The sequence below is a fragment of the Ctenopharyngodon idella genome, chromosome 19 (genome assembly GCF_019924925.1).
Source record: "Ctenopharyngodon idella isolate HZGC_01 chromosome 19, HZGC01, whole genome shotgun sequence".
Lineage (NCBI taxonomy): Eukaryota > Metazoa > Chordata > Actinopteri > Cypriniformes > Xenocyprididae > Ctenopharyngodon > Ctenopharyngodon idella.
In genome coordinates, this window is record NC_067238.1 from 23,749,262 (window position 1) to 23,767,232 (window position 17,971).

The window sequence follows — 17,971 nt, forward strand, 5'->3', positions numbered from 1 at the left end:
TTACACCTGGTATAAAGATGCATTTTGGTAAATTGGATCACAAGTAGACAATGCTAAATACAGGTGTAAATGGGGTCTAAAATGTTTTGAGCTTGTCCATTTTCAACCACTTCCAGATGTAGTCGAAAACGCATTTGACCGGATTGCTTTTGTAATGTAGACGCTTATGTAGTCGAATGTGTAAAAAAGACCGCCTACTCTCTGCCTTAATTGTAAACATTATGGGAAACGCGCTAGCCAGACAGGATTTAAACTTTGTTGGCTGAAGACCCAAGTTTGGTTTGAAGACAAAAAACATACCAAGCACAATGTTCTTTCACCATTCCTGATTTCTTACACACACTCACACGCGTTCGGCATGGTCTTGCAGCTATCAGAGCAGAAATGAAAGCTGATGCTCTCCGTGTTTTTCTGTTGTCTCGGGACACGTTCATATGTAAATTGCGGGAGCTTATTTGTCCATTAGATTGAAAGATCTGAAAAACCCCATACATTTACCCGCTCATAGACCCTCCCATTGAAGAAATCAGGACAGAAGTGGTTGAAAGTAGACAAAAGAGACCAGGTGTAAATGGGTATGTGTCTTCCTCGTCTACTTGTGATCTGATCGACCAAAACGCATCTTAAAGGATTAGTTCACTTTAAAATGAAAATTACTCCAAGCTTTACTCACCCTTAAGCCATCCTAGGAGTATATGACCTTCTTCTTTCAGGTGAACACAATCGGAGAAATATTAATAAATTTCCTGACGCATTCGAGCTTTATAATGGCAGTGAGTGGGATCAACGAGTATGAAGCTGAAGAAAGTGCATCCATCCACATCCATCCATCATAAACATACTCCACACGGCTCCGGTGGGTTAATAAAGGCCTTCTGAAGCGAAGCGATAATAAAATATCTAGCTTCCGCCAGGCCGCCTTCCGCATTCAAATTATGAAAAAAACTGAACTGACGTCGTGTCAGTTAAGCTTTTTCCATAAGTTGAATAGGGAAGACGTAGGACATAGCATAAGCTTTTTGAACTGCAAGAGTTTTACACTTTTCGTAAGTAGAATATGGAAGGCGGTCTGGTGGAAGCTAGATATTTTACTTGATAACTTGTTAAATATGGATTTTTTTAATTTTTTTTTTTTTTACACAAACGCATTGATACACTTCAGAAGGCCTTTATTAACCCCCCAGAGCCACGTGGAGTATGTTTATAATGGGTGGATGTTGATGGAGGCACTTTCTTCAGCTTCATACTCGTTGATCCCGCTCACTGCCATTATAAAGCTCGGATGCGTCAGGATATTTATTAATATAACTCAGATTGTGTTCATCAGAAAGAAGAAAGTCATATACACCTAGGATGGTTTGAGGGCAAGTAAAGCTCGGGGTAATTTTCATTTTAAAGTGAACTAATCCTTTAATACCAGGTGTAAACAGGGCCACTGTGTATGCCAGTTAAAAATGTTGAAAATCCCAGTCTCATTTCTGACTTTACAGACTAAGATAAGCCCGACACCATCGACAGGAGATATTGAAGAGGTTTCAGACTCCACACCTGACGGAGAGCCAGTGGTTAAACAGCCGGAGGGAACGTTTCCACCAGATCAACAAACACACTGAGGATCCACCTTCAAACGCTTCTTTCTTTTTACCTCCTGTTCTCCTTCCACTTCACAGCGGTACTTTTGCATAGTTACAGTGAGCTTTGCTTTGTGGCCACTTTTGTCTACCGGAGTCTGGTTTATCTCCAGACGGGACGTGGTAGTCCTACACTGGAGCAGATGTATCAGAATGTGAGATGTATGTTCAGGCTGTCCTTCAAAGGTCCCTTTTGAAGAAAAAAATCCTAAAGTCATTATAAAAATTTGAATTTCCTTATTTGTGTACATCTTCATCCAACTACTTAAAATCGCCAGCCAAATTAACCAAATTTCTTTCTGTTTATAGTTATTTTTCCATTTTTTTTTTTTTTTTAAACAAATGCCAAAAAAATGCAGAACATGAGTTCTGTCTCCTTAAGTGTGTACTTGAAACTAAAAGATTTTTGCATAGTAAGTATGTGTATTACTTTAATACCAAATATGATCAAACAGTAGTGACGTTACAAAATATTTCATTAATTTTTTTTTTCTGTACTTTTCTGTACTGTAGTTTTAGAGAGTTTGTGTCATAAAATGAGAATACTTGCGTGCTTTGTGACTTTATTTTTGTAGCGTTAGGATAGTGGCACCACTGAGATTCTAGTGCCTTTAGTTGCTAAAGATGTGGAGATTTAAAGGGATAGTTCACCCAAAAATGAAAATTGTCATCATTTACTCACCCTCAAGTTGTTCCAAACCTGTATGAATTTCTTTCTTCTGCTGAACACAAAAGAAGATATTTCAAAGAATATGGGTAACCAAACAGTTGATTGTCCCCATTGGCTTCCATAGTATGGAAAAGAAAAATACTATGGAAGTCAATGAGGCCCATCAACTGTTTGGTTACAGACATTCTTCAAATTATCTTCTTTTGTATTCAGCAGAAGTAAGAAACTCATACAGGTTTGGAACTACTTAAGGGTGAGTAAATGATGACAGAATATTCATTTTTGGGTGAACTATCCCTTGAATCTCACTTTGAATGCCTTTCTGATGGCTTTATAATTGGACCACTGCTGTAGTTTCTTTCAGACGACAGGACATACTATGAGAGGAATAGATATCATAGTCTTCTTGACTATATGACACCTTTTCCCTGTTGTTTTTAAACTGTGTAACGCAGCCAAAAAGCAGTGTTAATATAAAACGATTAGCTTTATATCCAGCGCAACTACATATTTCCAAGCACTAATTCTACTATTGTTAGTGTAGTTAATGGATCCGCTTACACTGTAGTACCTGCTGTCAAGTTCTTAAACTACAAAATAAGTTGATGTTATAGGTTAAAAAAGTATATTTTTTATTGAGTTTGTAGATATTTAGTAACATTTATGATATGTTAAGGTGCAGGGGCTTCTGCATGCTAGTTGCGTTCAAAGCAGATACATTAACATTTCATTCTTTGCTCTTAATGAGTGTACTACATTCTTGCATTTTGCTTTGATACACATAGACAAGCAAATGTAATATGCTTGCTGCTATGCTGTTGCTAGAAATATATAGGAATACAGATGTTTACAGAGGTTTAAGTTCAACATGTTTGATCTATCAGTCTAGCTCTGGTAGTCATATACTATATTTAAAAAATACTACTATGAAAAATATTGTCAACGATAATCTGTTTAAAACAGTTGTTTTATGTGTGTTTGTGTTGTGACTTAACTAGATGGAGGGTGGAAATCTCCAGCGTGACCAAAAATGATTTAATGTACCCCCCTTCTGCCTCACTGATATCATACTGTAGCTCAGGTGTTGTATGTTTCTTCTTTCTTCATATCTTTTGAACACGAATGTCGCTTTACACTGAATGTCTCCTAATGAGCTTTTGTTTTGGGTAGCAGTCGTAATTTAATTTGCTGTTCATTTATAATTAGCATCCTGAAAGTCTAGAACTACTTTAATATAAACATTTGTTGCTTTGTATGTCTGATGCATAATAAAACGCATTACACAGTCTTTGTCAAGCAGTCATTCATTCTTTGAAAAGTCAATGCTGATGTACTACCGCTACAGAGCACTAGATGGCATCATAATGTTTACTTTCTCAAGGTGACTTTATTATGTCAAGAGATTCTACATGTAATTTTTTTTACGACTCAATATTTTGTATTAAATTACACTGTACTGTAACTGAGTTGCATATATAATTGATAGTTAACAACTAAATTACAGTTCAGACATATGTCATATCTTTGAATAGACACTGTTTTGTTTTGTTTTATTTTCAAGCCTGGCCTACAGTCCACATAAATGCAATTGAGTTCACACACTAGTAGTCTATAAACATACACCAAATCGATATATTTTAGCATTTTTACAGTATGTGGGGTTAAAATGTTATTAATATAAATGCTAAGAACTATGAGAAATTTATTATTCATCTCAAACATGTTCCCAGTCAGTATTTCCAAATAGTTACATTTCATACATAATATCCTCAAGGCTATTTTAATTAGTCGTCTACCATGGGGTCTGCAAACACTCAAAAACTTGAAAGCTTTGTGTATTTTTTTTTTTTTTTGTTACTAAACACAGAATGACCGAAGGCTGCTAATTAACTCCAACAATTCAGTCTGCAACCTATTATAATCAAGCCCAGTTTCTGAAATAAGCACATTAGGCCATATTATATTTAGATTAATAAATACACACCAGCAGACATTTTATAGTAAACAGCTGCCGGGAAAAAATCGTTTTTATTTTTTCGTGACCAATAACCAGGAGCTCATATGAACACAGGCACCTTCGAAAGGTTTTTACATCAAAGAAAACAACAACAGCGGCACTGACGAGCACCAGAACATTGTCACCGTAGCACAATTACAATGGCAGTTTCTATTTACACACAGCTCAGAGTAAAAACTAGTACAGCCAGCAAGTGAGATAGATAATAATAACAGTCACCAAGTGTTTTCTCCCTCAGGAGGAGGGAGATGAAAATCTATTTAACTTTGGGGAAACGAAAAGAAACAAACGATGCATTTAGATAAACATTATAAGACATTGTACATATAGCAAGTGCTTTCAGTTAATGTATTGCGATATTTTATCAAGTCCAGATAATGAAATATCAATTCCATCTATGGTCCTATCCACAGACGAGACTAGCGCGCGTAAATGCGAGCGGTGTAAAAAATAATTTCTTTCAGTCTATTACGAGTTATATTTGTCAGGTGTTGCTGCGCGAACCTGTGCACTAAAGCATAAAATTGCATAATTGTATCCGAGTGAACACAGACTAGACACTCACAATGACAAAATATAGTGGCATGAAGCCTTAAAAATATCCTCTAATTAAGGCCCACGTTTCTGCTGATACTTGACACCGTTTAACAATAGGGCTACATTTTTTGTTTTCATTCCATTAGAGTTAATTGTTGCCGGATAACAGCCTTAAGCAGCAAATGTCATCATTAAGAAAAACCTCTGAACCTCTGAAACCTGCGCGTCAAATGGGCTTACAGAGATGAAAAGCTTGAGGGAGTGTGTTAGAGGAGCCCGTGTAGTCAAACCCCGCTGGGATTACGCACGTGAGCCTGTTGTGACGGAACAAGTGGCGGCGCGAAACGTCACTGCGACGCACTCAGCTTGACCTGGTATGTGACGTCTGTATTAAACCCAGGATGAAATGTTATTAATGTTGAGATGAGCCGCTCATTTATCTCATCACTTCAAATACAGGTCAGTGTGTTTCAGGCGACATCTACATCATAAACAACGCTCTCACTTTTAAGTCACACAATAAGGGGTCGTTCACACAGAGCGCGGTTTTGCGTTTAAAAACGCGACGCATAGTTGAGGGATAGAAAATAACGCTTTTAAAAGATGAAGGTCGCTGACTTTCAATTGTTTTTTTTTTTTATTTAAACATTTACTACACTTAGGCCGTAGCACCACGTTTTTAAAACTTTTTTTAAAAAGTGTCTCAAGACCCGGAGTTCTTTTTAGTTCCGCTGCGCTGCCTCTTGCGTTCTTAAACGCAACGACCAGTTTATTTTTATGGACCTTAAAGGTGCAGTCACATTTAGCTTTGTTTGGTGAAATTCCTTAGGCAAAATGCAGGCATCTCAATAGGAATCCAAGCAATTTGGAATTTCGCGTGACACCATGTCTACACCAGATGCGACAGTTGTCGCGCCGGAACAGCTAAAAGCTGTCTACACTGAATGCAACAAACCAACCGTTGCAAAGCACTTGGACTATGTCAGAAATAGAACGGGGAATCCAGTGTAGACAGTATCACTGATTATAATGGGTTCTGTTGACTTCTGACGCTTCACGCCGCTTTCGTCCGGTGTAGACACGGTGTGAGGCGAAATTTTTCCTGTTCGGGATTCCACATCGGATTCACATTTGTTGAACTGTTAACACTTGGTTTTGCAGCGTTTACTAATATAGTACTAATATAGTAATATACTAATATTTGGAAGTGACCTCTGAGTTAATAGTACGTTTTGCTCGCAAAATTTCGCTAATAGCCTACATTTTAAAAAAAATGTGACGGCACCTTATGGGGCCATTCACACAGAACACATTTTTGCGATAAAAACGCGTTGGTCAGTGAAGCGGGAAAAAACACAAGGTCTAGAGATGCGCTTTTTTAAGGGTTGAACTTATTTTAACTTAAGCGCTGCGTTTTAGGAATGCCGCATCATTCACAAGATGCTGCAAAAGACGTGAGCGCAATGGTCAAACACGTCCGTCTAGCGCGTTTACAATGAAAAACAATGTAAAACTAGTGCAGTGGAATGGAAAAATGCGTTCCCTTAGGGCTTGTTCACACAGAATGTGTCTTTGCATCTAAAAACATAAGACTCAGGAATGGTTTTTTAAAAAAATAGAAGCGCAGCGCAGAACACAAGGGTCTCGAAACGCGCTTTTAAGATGTGATGCAATAACTGAAATAGCCAAACAGCAGAACAGATAGCTACTATTTTTCACATGAAAAAAAGAAAATAATCGCACTGGCTATCTGGATACAGCCACTATGAGTGCCTCCTCCGCCATGTAGCCATCAAATTATACAGTTGCCATGCCAACTTGCTACTGTAAACAAAAGCTCACAATGCTTGCCCCACCTTCGGGGTCATCTGATTGGTCCACTGTTATGGAACTGACACTGATAAATGGCGCTGCGTGTAAAATTCTTTTAACTTGACACGGCGTCTTAAAAACGTGCTGCTCAAGTGTGAGACGCTGCAAAAGACGCGAGACGCGAGCGCAGCAGTCATACACATCCGTCTAGCACGTTTACATGGAAAAAAAAAATAGAAAAGTAGCGCACTGGAATGGAAAACCGCATTCTGTGTGAAGGTCCCCTTATTGTGTTTTAATTTTACGGTAAGATTAAGTGACACTCATACAGTTTATTTGCTATTAGCTGTGTTATATCTTCAAATTTGAGAGATAATCTTTGGGTTTCTTGATTTTGAAGCTTAGTAACAATTTCAGCTGTAATCCTCAGTTTGTTAGTGTTAATGTCACAAAGTTATATGAATAATATGGTACAATCCAGTTGAATTTTTTTTTTTTTGAAAACCCACCAATTTCAAGGGTGTCCCTCTTCTGGATAACAATATCATTTTCTTTTATAAGCATATAAATAAACCATCCATTTATTCATAGCTACATTCATAGCTATTGCATCTACAATAAAATCTGTCCCCATCAATGACTTTATAATTCACATTGGCATAGAGACATCAAGTACCTTCTTAAATGAATAGCTTCAATATACATATAGTCAGTGTGCAATAATGGATTATACACAGTTATTGAATATAGTCTAGACATTGCTTACTGGTCAAAACAATAATTTTGGTAAATGGCATGGATCACCCAAACACACCTCTTTTCCTTTATGGCTTTACAACTCAACTGCTGCATCTTTTTTTTCTTCCTGCTAGCAGTGGCATGCAAAGATGAAGACATCCTGAGTTTTCCCTTTTTCTCTTTACACAGTAGACTTCCATCATGTGCACAGGGCATCAGATGCCCGTCCTTAACATCAAACAATACTTGTAAAATCAGGAATGTCAAAAGAACAGACAATGGGACAGAATGTGTGAACTAAAAATAAAAAAAGCACAGTTTGGGCTGACTACATTGGTCCTTGAGATAAACTGGTCCTCTGATTTAGATCATTTCGAAGTGCTTATGTAGTATCCGTCAGGCGTTTGTTATTATATCCTCTGCTACGGCGGTCATAAGCTGGTTATTTTATTGTCAGCGTCGGATTGTTTTTATGACTGAAGAATGTGGCAGTTTCTATCAGCGCTTCAGCCAATCAATTTCGAGCACTCTTTCTTAAAGGGATAGTTCACCCAAAAAATAAATAAATACAAATTGTCATTTACACGACCTTCAAGTTGATCCAAATCTGTATGACTTATTTTCTCATGTGGAACACAAAAGGAGATGTTTTGAAGAATTTTTACGCTGCGTTTTCCCCATACACAAAAACAACAACATAAAAGTACCTTAAAAATAGTCTAGGACTTTTGAGCTATATAAGTTTTCTGAAGTCATATGAATTTGTTTAGGGAACAAAAAATAATATTAATTGCACATCTGCATATTCAAACTTGGCCTGTTGCATTTTGGTTATACAATATTCAAAACATCTTTTGGTTTGGAAACACATGAGGGTAAAGTTAATGTTTATTTATTCATTTATTTATTTATTGGTGTTTAACTGTCCCTTTAAGGAAGCCCTTTGTGGCAGAACATACCATGAAAATGTGTTAAAAGGTGCTGAAATCGCATGATAAAAATAAATACCTTTTCAGAGGAAGTGGTTTTTGCACGTAATTCCTATAGTAACAGCAGCCTGCCTGCCCTGTGCCTGTTTTTACAGATAAAACATCACAAACAACACATTCATAAATTCAGATCATATATTTTTTTTGTTTGTTTTCTTCGGCATGCACATGCAGTATTAAAAAATACAGTTAGATAAGTAAATACTTGAAAAAGTGTAAAAATCCAGTGCGACAGTCTTTGAGTTCTTGAGGTTAACATGGTTCTTGATTGACAATGGTCAGCAGTGAGATAATCCATTCAGAGCGCTTAGCCTACTTTCCCATGCAGTCCTTTTTGGATGGGCTATTGTTGTTTTTCTTTCTCAGAACCCAAGGCTTGAGTTAGAAATGTGTTTTTCTCTGGGATCCTTTGAAATAGGGCTGCATGATTAATCGAAATAAAACTGAAATGGCTTAGTGCAATAATAAAATCACAAAGGCTGCGATTTCAATAAATACAAGTGCTGCGTGTTTCATAGGGAAGTGCGGCACTGTGTTTGTTTACATGCGAGCAGCTCCCCATCCAGTGTTTTCAGTGTCTCAGAGCGGCTCGGTTGGCAGTAAATGCTGCTCCACACAAACTCATCTCTGCATGTGCTGAGTTTGGGTCACTTGTGCATTTGGAATCACAACATGCGCCAATCGCTTTCTCAAAAATGGCTGTCGTCTACAAAAGAGAAGCTTTAAGGGCAGTTTTTCGCTAAAATAAAAGAATGATGATTTAAAGGAATAGTTCACTTTAAAATGAAAATTTGTGTATTTAGGTGTATATGACTTTCTTCCTTCTGATGAACACAATCTGAGTTATATTAATAATCACCCTGATGCTACCAAGCTTCATAATGGCAGTGAACAGGGCCAATGAGTTTGAAGCTCAAGAAAGTACATCCATCCATCATAAACGTACTCCACACGGCTCCGGGGGGTTAATAAAGGCCATCTGAAGTGAAGCGATGCATTTGTGTAAGAAAAAATATCCATATTTAACATGTTATAAAGTAAAATAACTAGCTTCCACCAGACCGCCTTTCGTATTCAACTTACGAAGAAAGTGTAACGCCTCTCGCAGTTCAAAACACTTACGCTGCCTCCTATGCCTTCCGTATTCAACTTATGAAACTTACTTTTTTGTAATAGTTGAATACGGAAGATTAATACGAAAGTTGAATACGGAAGTCGATCTGGCGGAAGCTAGATATTTTACTTTATAACTTGTTAAATATGAATATTTTTCTTACACAAACACATCGCTTCACTTCAGAAGGCCTTTATTAACCCCCCGGAGATATGTGGAGTACGTTTATAATGGATTAATGCACTTTTTTTTTTTTTTTTTGAGCTTCCAACAGGTGGTTTCCGTGCACTGCCATTTTAAAGCTTTGGAGCATCAGGGTGATTATTAATATAACTCCGATTGTATTCGTTTGAAAGAAGAAAGTCATATACACCTAGGATGGCTTGAGGGTGAGTAAATTATGGGTTAATTTTAATTTTAAAGTGAACCAATCCTTTAATACTTGAAAATGAAGAAATAAGACAGCCATATAATAATGTTATTATACATTTGTACTGTAAAATAACATTTTTCTTAAATATTGATTCTTATTTTACAGTAAAATATTAAATTAGTAATATTTCTCATTTTTTATTATTTTAATTCAATAATAATAATAATAATAATAATAATACTGAAATGCAATTTTACAGTGTTATTATTATTATTATAAAGTCATGTTATATTGATAAATAAATTACAATATTGTGGCCAAATTGTGCAGCCCTACAAACAAGTTTTTTTTTTTTTTTTAATCTCATTTAAAGTTGCAAATCCTAATTTTTATCAAGGTAAAAAACAACAAAAATCACAATTCAATTTTTTTCCCCAAATCAAGCAGCCCTACTTTGAATGACGATGGAAAGCAAAAATCGGTATCTGAATCCGACCAAGCTTGTGAACCTAAGATCTTCTGTGCATGGTCCTATCTGTTAGACTGGAGTTTTAGTCTCTGACAATAATGGATGATCTCACTGTTTAAGCATCTTGTAAGAAAAACGTTCCCCGATCTTTAAAAACGCAGCCGTATTCAACAAACCCCTGCTTGAAATGTTGATTAAATGTTTCCCGCTGCGTTCCCAAAACCGACGATGAAAACAACAAGACAAAAACAACTACAATATTGTAGCTAAAAATCGTTTACAAAGCACAGCCGGGAAAAGACGACCCCACCCCCAAGCTTCAAATTCATCAAAAGACTCTTTGAGCAGAAAAAAGCAAGAGCTAGTCCTTAAATCAGTAATAAAAAAAGGGGCCTCCACTCCCACACGTTTAAATCCAGACGAAATGATGAACTCAGACAAGCCGACACCAGAAACATTCCTTTGCTTTTCTGTGCATCTCCACGCACAATATCAGACCTCACCAAGGCACAGTCAGACTCCTATATATCCTCATACAAATACATTCCTGAAAGCGATCAGAGGGACTGTCCCCCTCCACAGAAAACGAAAACAAAAACAAAACCTCTCGACCCCCTGAACTAGGATAGACATGACCTGATCATGCACCACGGGGACCTGGCAGCTCTATTGTCGGTACTATGCATTGCAGAATGCCAATACTGTCCAATGACAGCTGAGATTATAATCCCTATAAGAGTGAGCAAGTTCTATCATGATGACACCGTTTCATAACAAAAAGATTTAAATGTGCAGTCCGGAATGTTCCTTTTGACTACAGCCTTTTTTTTTTCTTTTTTGCAGACTCAGTCTCGGCACTATCTACAGCCTCTACTCGTTCTTGCTGTTTGTGGTTCGACACAAACATGCAAGTTATGTAAGTAGACTACTGAGTGGCCCATCTGCCATCTGGCTATAGCTGAGTGGCGGTTTGGAGTTACACAAACGATTCAGTCTACGCAAAGACAGTCAGATTGGGTAAGTCTGACATAGGATACACACACCCACCCTAAACATCTGCACAGATCCAACACTAATACCAACAAAAGCCATATGGGTATCCGATTGACATCCCATTTTCAATGTGTGGGAAAAGAGATGGCGAGACTTTTCTGCCTCTTTTAAAAGCGACTAGCTAGCATGTTAAACTCTGGACCTGGTGAAAGTTCAGGAAGCATCTTATTCTGTTCCCTAGAATCTGTACACCGGTGTGTTAAAGTAGCTTAGAATATGGATCAAAACATTTACACATTTTGAGTAATATAACAGTATTATTAGTTATCTTGGTTATTACCTGTCCTATACGGTATGTTTACACAGAACCAGAAAAGACTACTTATAGGTTAAAGATAGCTAACACCTTGGTGTCCCACTAGATCTGAACAATAATAGCTTGGTACTGCATTACTATGAGACATGGACCCAAGTAGGTATTCATGAGCAGCATTCTAAATACTGTTTACCAGGTAGCTTATATATGTATTCTAGGTACATTATATATTGTTTAATTTGTGAATGAAGTTGGCCATAAACAAAGAAAATAGTGAAAACACAACCTACTCGTTGCAGCTTGATATGCACCGTGTGTCTGTTAAATTTCATGCTGTACAACAAAACAAAGGCCAGTGCACAAGGAAACTAGCACCCCTGATGAACACGAGTAATGCGCCGTGGCCTAGCTAACAAAACTGCAGCCGAAGCACCATGGTGACAGGTGTGTGAAACATCATTAGAAATCAAATGCACCGTGATGTTACATGCAATAACTTCACACAACAGCTTATCCGAGGCAAGAGCATTTAGAAATATATTACCAAAACTCGCTCCTAAAAATGACCTGTCTCATTTGTAGGAAACATGATGAAAAGAGTTTCCACAAGTATATACCGAGTGTAAACAGTTGGAGACATCAGCTTGCCCTCTTACGTAAAACGCCCATGAGATCTCTCAGACCCTTTGGTCTATGATAGCACCAGAAAGGGAATGAAGGGACAAGCAGCAGCCTCTGAGATGTTCCTCACACCAGCTGAGGGGCCAAAATATGCAGCTATTAATTATTGAAACTCATCTTCAACTCTGGCATAAGATCACAAAGTGTTTTGATGGGCATTGGAGTAGAACTGGAGTGCTAGAGCCCTTGGGTGCTGGTGTGTGGCTTCAGTATAGCTGTGCTTTCACAAACAGGTTGCCTCCAGTCATACGGAAAGACGCAAGAACCTTGAGACCTTTTCCTTGCAAGATCTGTTGAATCGTGTCAACAGAACGTGGGGAAAATAGGAAAATTATAGATCAAAATGCAAAAACAGTCATATATATCTTGTTTGATAAACATTAACAAGACTCAAAGCACACTAAACCAATGGCAGTTTAAAATAGTTTTTGTTTTGGAGATGCTATTTAAATATTTAAATGTATATTGATTTTACATGGATTTTAATTGTAGATTCACATTCAAAATGTTCTGTTTTTTAATTAGCCTAATCTATGGATTTATTCAGATAAGCAGCAAAAATTAGATTTTGTTTTTGTAGATCTAAATTACATCCATATCAGGTGTGAAATCAGTTTGAATCAGAATACATCTCAGTGTAAACAAACAAATCATATTTCAAGTAGCTTTTCCAAGTAGTCTACCAACTTTAAGATGTTTTTGAGTCTCTTGCGATCATCCTGATGGTTACATCATTCCTGAATTAACCAATGTAGATACATAGGATATTGTATAAACAAATAGATCTAATTTGAAATTGGATTTGAAACCAAATCAGAGTTATGTGAAGTGTGAACAAAGCCTTACTTCATATTTTACCAATAAAACCAAGTGTTACTCTGGGAGTAAAACATTTCATTTTGTAGAAATGAATTCTGTATACCTTATCTATATACACATATCGACAGTAAGTGAGAGGGGAACCATGTGATGAATAAAACAGAAACAGACAATTGTGCTGATCACAATTAACACTGTTTGCATGCATATGATGAGTTAACTAGCTTGTGTTGATGTTATGTATGTAGACAATGTCACGTTAGACTGTATCAGAGCCACCAAAATAGTGCCAGATTATGTCTGCCAACTGAGCTGCCGTATTCCTTGAAAGCCAAACATGTCAACATCATGTGGGACTCAACAATTTTCATTCTATCCTGGTCATTTTTTGCAAAGAAGCACATCATGAAAAGACGTCCATCCTGCTGAAACCAGCGTTCTACCATGTTACACCATACTGTACCAAGTACAGAAGAATAACACCTCCACATCTGAGCGCTTCCAGCATGAGACCCTGTGCTGGAGTAGATGTGGCATTTGCTATTTTTTATTACTTCCTACTTAAACCTGTGAGGTCAGGAAAAAGGTGAGAGGTAAAGAGCTCTTCACCTTTCAGAGGTAAAATTAACCACTTTGTAGAGTTTTCATACTCTTTACTCAGGCATGTTGGTCGAACCTCTATAGGCAACAGACTGTGGTGTGAAACCACTGCGGGCTCATTTATGGCTCTAATATGAATGCAGTTCATTCCTGCTGATGGAGTCCGATGGGAAGGAAAAGTTGCGTTGCCTGAATGGCTGGTTCTTGCGACTGCTAACTTTGATGCAAGTCTGTGCTGTTGGGTTTAAATGATTGCAGTCTTTGTACTTCATTCAGTTGAAGTCAGTTACACACATAGCAAAAAAAAAGGAAAGAAAATGGCACGTAAAAAACCCTTTTTGGTAGCAAGAAGATATTCCTGTGACAAAAAGCACTGAGTTCTCTGCTGTTAAATCTAACTGCTGGTTTTGCTTTTACTGATCGCATCCCTGAAAGAAATGTCCTATTGGTAAACGCAAATATAAAACCAGAGATATAAAATCCGTCCTTTGTAGGTGCAATTGCTTGTGACAACACGGCTGAAAGGGGGAGCTGAAAGTCCTTCTCTTCCCATACTTTTTTTTTTTTTTTTTGCATTGATGAACTGTCCAGTCAGCATCCCAAAACAAACCCCTGTGGTGGTACATTCTTGAGAAGACAGGGTTTTCTGGCTGTCCAACCCTTAACCTGTAGTAAAATGGGCAGGAGAAATGTGGAAAAAGTGCCCATGGAAAAAGAAACACTTTCTCCGGTTCTGTTTTATAGCACTCTCACACAGTCTGAAAGAGAGCTTTCTTCTCTTTTAAAAAGAGTTTCGATATAGGCTGGTCTTGCCCTAACTGGTCCTTTAGGAACTGACAAGAATGTTTTAAGCAGTATATCGAACACAAACAAAAAGAGATGTGGATCACAAGCCTTTTTTTTTTTTCCTTTTTCTTTTTTTTTTTTTGCAGTGTAAAGCAACTCGCCTTGAAGGGAGAGTTGGGAATCTTCAAAGATTGAGAGTGCGTCCGTTGGTTTGGGAGGGAATGCATAAGGGTTTGACCCCCGAGGTCCACTTGAGTTTAAGGTGAGGCAGGGTGGGTCTGTGGTCAGTAACAAAGAGAAAGGACGTTTTTCATTATGCTATGCATGCAAAGGAAGCCCACCCTGTTTTCATATCTCAGCCGTCTCAGCTGTTTCAGTCAACAAATCTCTGGCAGGCTTTCTTCCAGCGGCAGGCCGTGCACCACATGTCTCTGTTTTCCATGCCGTACACCTTACGACACTTCTTCCCCTCGCCTCGTGACTTCCTACTGCACAGCACATAAAAGACAAACAGTTTCACAAAAATTGTTCCAACAAATGGGGATTAGTTCACTTTAAAATGAAAATTACTCCAAGCTTTACTCACCCTCAAGCCATCCTAGGTGTTTATGACTTTCTTCTTTCTGATGAACACAATCAGAGTTATATTAATAAATATCCTGACACATCCAAGCTTTATAATAGCAGTGAACGAGACCAACGAGTATGAAGCTGAAGAAAGTGCATCCATCCATCATAAACATACTCCACACGGCTCCGGTGGGTTAATAATAGTCTTCCGGAGCGAAGTGATGCGTTTGTGTAAGAAAAATGGATGCGCTTTCTTGAGCTTCATACTCATTGGTCACGTTCACTGCCATTATAAAGCTTGGATGTGTCAGGATATTTATTAATATAACTCCGATTGTGTTCATCAGAAAGAAGAAAGTCATATATATATATATATATATATATGACTTGAGGGTCTGTAAATCTTGGGGTAATTTTCATTTTAAAGTGAACTAATCTTTTAACTGTGAAACCGTGACATGGGTCACGTGACCTCAAATAATATAGTATTATTATATATAATACAAAATAAAAAAATTTCAATGTCAATGATATGACTGGAGTTTTCATCTCATGTGAGAGTACATCATTTTAATCATATTTGTTAAAATTATTATTTGTTCATTTTTTGTATTTATATTTTACTGGTTTATATGATTATAATTATAAACAAACAGGATACAATCAATGTAAAAACAAAATAAAATAAAAATGTGAAGATATTCATATTCTGGAGGATAATTTGTCTAAATTAAAACACTAAAAACTAAAATCAATCATTATTAACAAGTGAATTTAGACATCACAAGATGATAATGTACAGTACGAAAAATGGATATTAATTTTCAGATTTGCTTTTGGCATCATAGAGAACAGAACTTATTGTTAATTGTAGTTTTCTACACTACTTTCAGATTTTATGATGTGCGACTAGATTTGAACACTCATAAACGTGTAAGAATGTCCCCTTACGGGTGCCACACCTCCAGCATTCATCACGTCTAACTATTTTACACAGCCATTTTAAAGTACAATATTCATTACTTCAGGTGTATGACTCTTAATGAACTGAAGTGTATTTAAGACTGTACCTGAGTGAGCCTGCAGCTCTTGGGGGAGACGAGAGCACCGCAATGGTCTGAGAGCGCTGCTCCCCAAAGCCCTGCGTCCGGCTGTGAGTGGGAGAGGCCTGCAGTCAGAGAGAGAGAGTTAAAATCCTTCACACAAAGCCAAAGACATCATTCATCCATTTCCTGTCATAAAAACCTCAAAGTGTAATTTACAGAAACACGGAGTATAAAATAGTGTCTGTTTAGCTTGTTTTGTGAGTGTTTCGGTATTTGGTTATCTATCAGTGATATTTGTCATACTGACTTATATCTCAGAGATGTGTTTGCATATTTGAGTCACCTGACATCACTGTCAATCAAATGAGGGGCCAAACTGTGGTAGATCAGTGGGTGATTATGAGAGACAATCAGTGTGTATAAGGGGACAGTCTAACGCAAGGCACACTGGAGTTCAGTGTGTGCATGTGTGTGATGGGCACAGGAGTGTGTGTGTGTGTGTATGTTTACTCACAGAGGTGCCAGTGAAAGTGACAGGTGGGGACTGCCAGGAGATACTGAAACTGCTGCTGGAGGGGGTGAAGCCAGTGGAGCTGGTGGAGGGGATGGTAACAGGGGCTGTGGCCTGTGGAGGAGTGACAGTCACACTGATACAGAGTCTCTACGGGCCCGGGATTATGACTGGGCTTTTGTATATAAAGTTATAAACATCTAGCATTCAAGCAGTGGGCTTTTCTTTATTGGTAACCCTATTATTGGTCATTTAAAGGGTTAGTTCACTCAAAAATGAAATTTCTGTCATTAATTACTCACCCTCATGTCGTTGCAACCCCGTAAAAACCTTCGTTCATCTTCAGAACACAAATTAAGATATTTTTGATGAAATCCGAGGTTTTTTTTCCCCATAGAAAGCAACGAAATTACCACATTCAAGGTCCAGAAAAGTAGTAAAGATATTGTTAAAACAGTCAACGTGACTACAGTGGTTCAACCTTAATGACAGAAATTTCATTTTTGGGTGAACTAATCCTTTAAAGCTATGTAACAGTTCAGCAGATGTACATTGTTTAACAGGGTTATTATTATATAACAGGGTTTTTATTATCTTGTTTTGCACTTCGGTTTTCAGTTTCAGCGTTTAGTTCAGTGGTTCTCAATCCCCATCCATCATAATTCTCTTCATGCGTTGTGACCTTTTCATCCTCCATATTGTGATTGAGGGGCATCTTTATGCACAGCTTGGCCTGTTGAATCTCTGTCTTCAGTCATATTGAGGCTATCTAATATTAAATGCTTTTCTTTCTTTCTGTAATTGCATTAAACTACTAGGTCATATTCATTTTACTTCTGTCTAGAGGTTGTGTACTGCATCAGAGTGGATCTCTCAAGTGATGTAATGTTATGTAAATGTGCATAAACCCATTGTGATTGGATGGGCCGTACCTGGTAGGCGTGGTCTGTGTGGACTAGGTAGAGTGCGCTGGGAGCAGAGCGACTGAGAGGGGTGGTGGTGCTGTTGTCACTCTTCGCCCCGTTAGTGCCATCCGGCTGTCTCTGGTCCAAACCCGGCGGGGGAGACAGCACAGACGGGGACACAGGAGACAGACTGCTCAAACCATCCGCCACAGAGTCCGTGTTCAGCTTAATCTCAGTGTAATAGAAATCCTCCTCACCGTCACTGCACTCTGAGTCACAATTCCTCCTGAGGAGAGACAGAACATTGAAACATTGTAATATCAACACTATGACTTGCTTTAACATTTCTAATGTGCACCACTAATATAACTTTTTTAAAGTTTCTATACTATAC

The 17,971-nt window shown here is 37.9% G+C and overlaps 2 protein-coding genes across 8 annotated transcripts in view; one reads left to right on the top strand and one right to left on the bottom strand.

Annotated features, from left to right (window-relative positions):
* The window catches only part of tpd52 (tumor protein D52), a 22,706-nt gene extending 19,117 nt beyond the window's left edge, over positions 1-3,589 (top strand). For all 5 annotated transcript variants that reach the window (XM_051871659.1, XM_051871660.1, XM_051871656.1 and 2 more), the window contains one exon: positions 1,491-3,589. In XM_051871659.1, coding sequence (XP_051727619.1) covers positions 1,491-1,613 — 123 coding nt within the window. In that variant the 3' untranslated portion in view covers positions 1,614-3,589. The remainder of the gene's footprint in view (positions 1-1,490) is intronic.
* Positions 1,941-17,971, bottom strand: part of znf704 (zinc finger protein 704) — a 62,199-nt gene continuing 46,168 nt past the window's right edge. The window contains exons 6-9 of one of the 3 annotated variants that reach the window (XM_051871653.1): positions 17,605-17,863; positions 16,676-16,786; positions 16,186-16,283; positions 1,941-15,030 (exon numbers count right to left, since the gene is read on the bottom strand). In XM_051871653.1, coding sequence (XP_051727613.1) covers positions 14,919-15,030; positions 16,186-16,283; positions 16,676-16,786; positions 17,605-17,863 — 580 coding nt within the window. In that variant the 3' untranslated portion in view covers positions 1,941-14,918. Of the gene's footprint in view, positions 15,034-16,185; positions 16,284-16,675; positions 16,787-17,604; positions 17,864-17,971 lie in introns of all 3 variants that reach the window. The other 2 variants (XM_051871652.1, XM_051871655.1) reach the window with 2 other exon arrangements.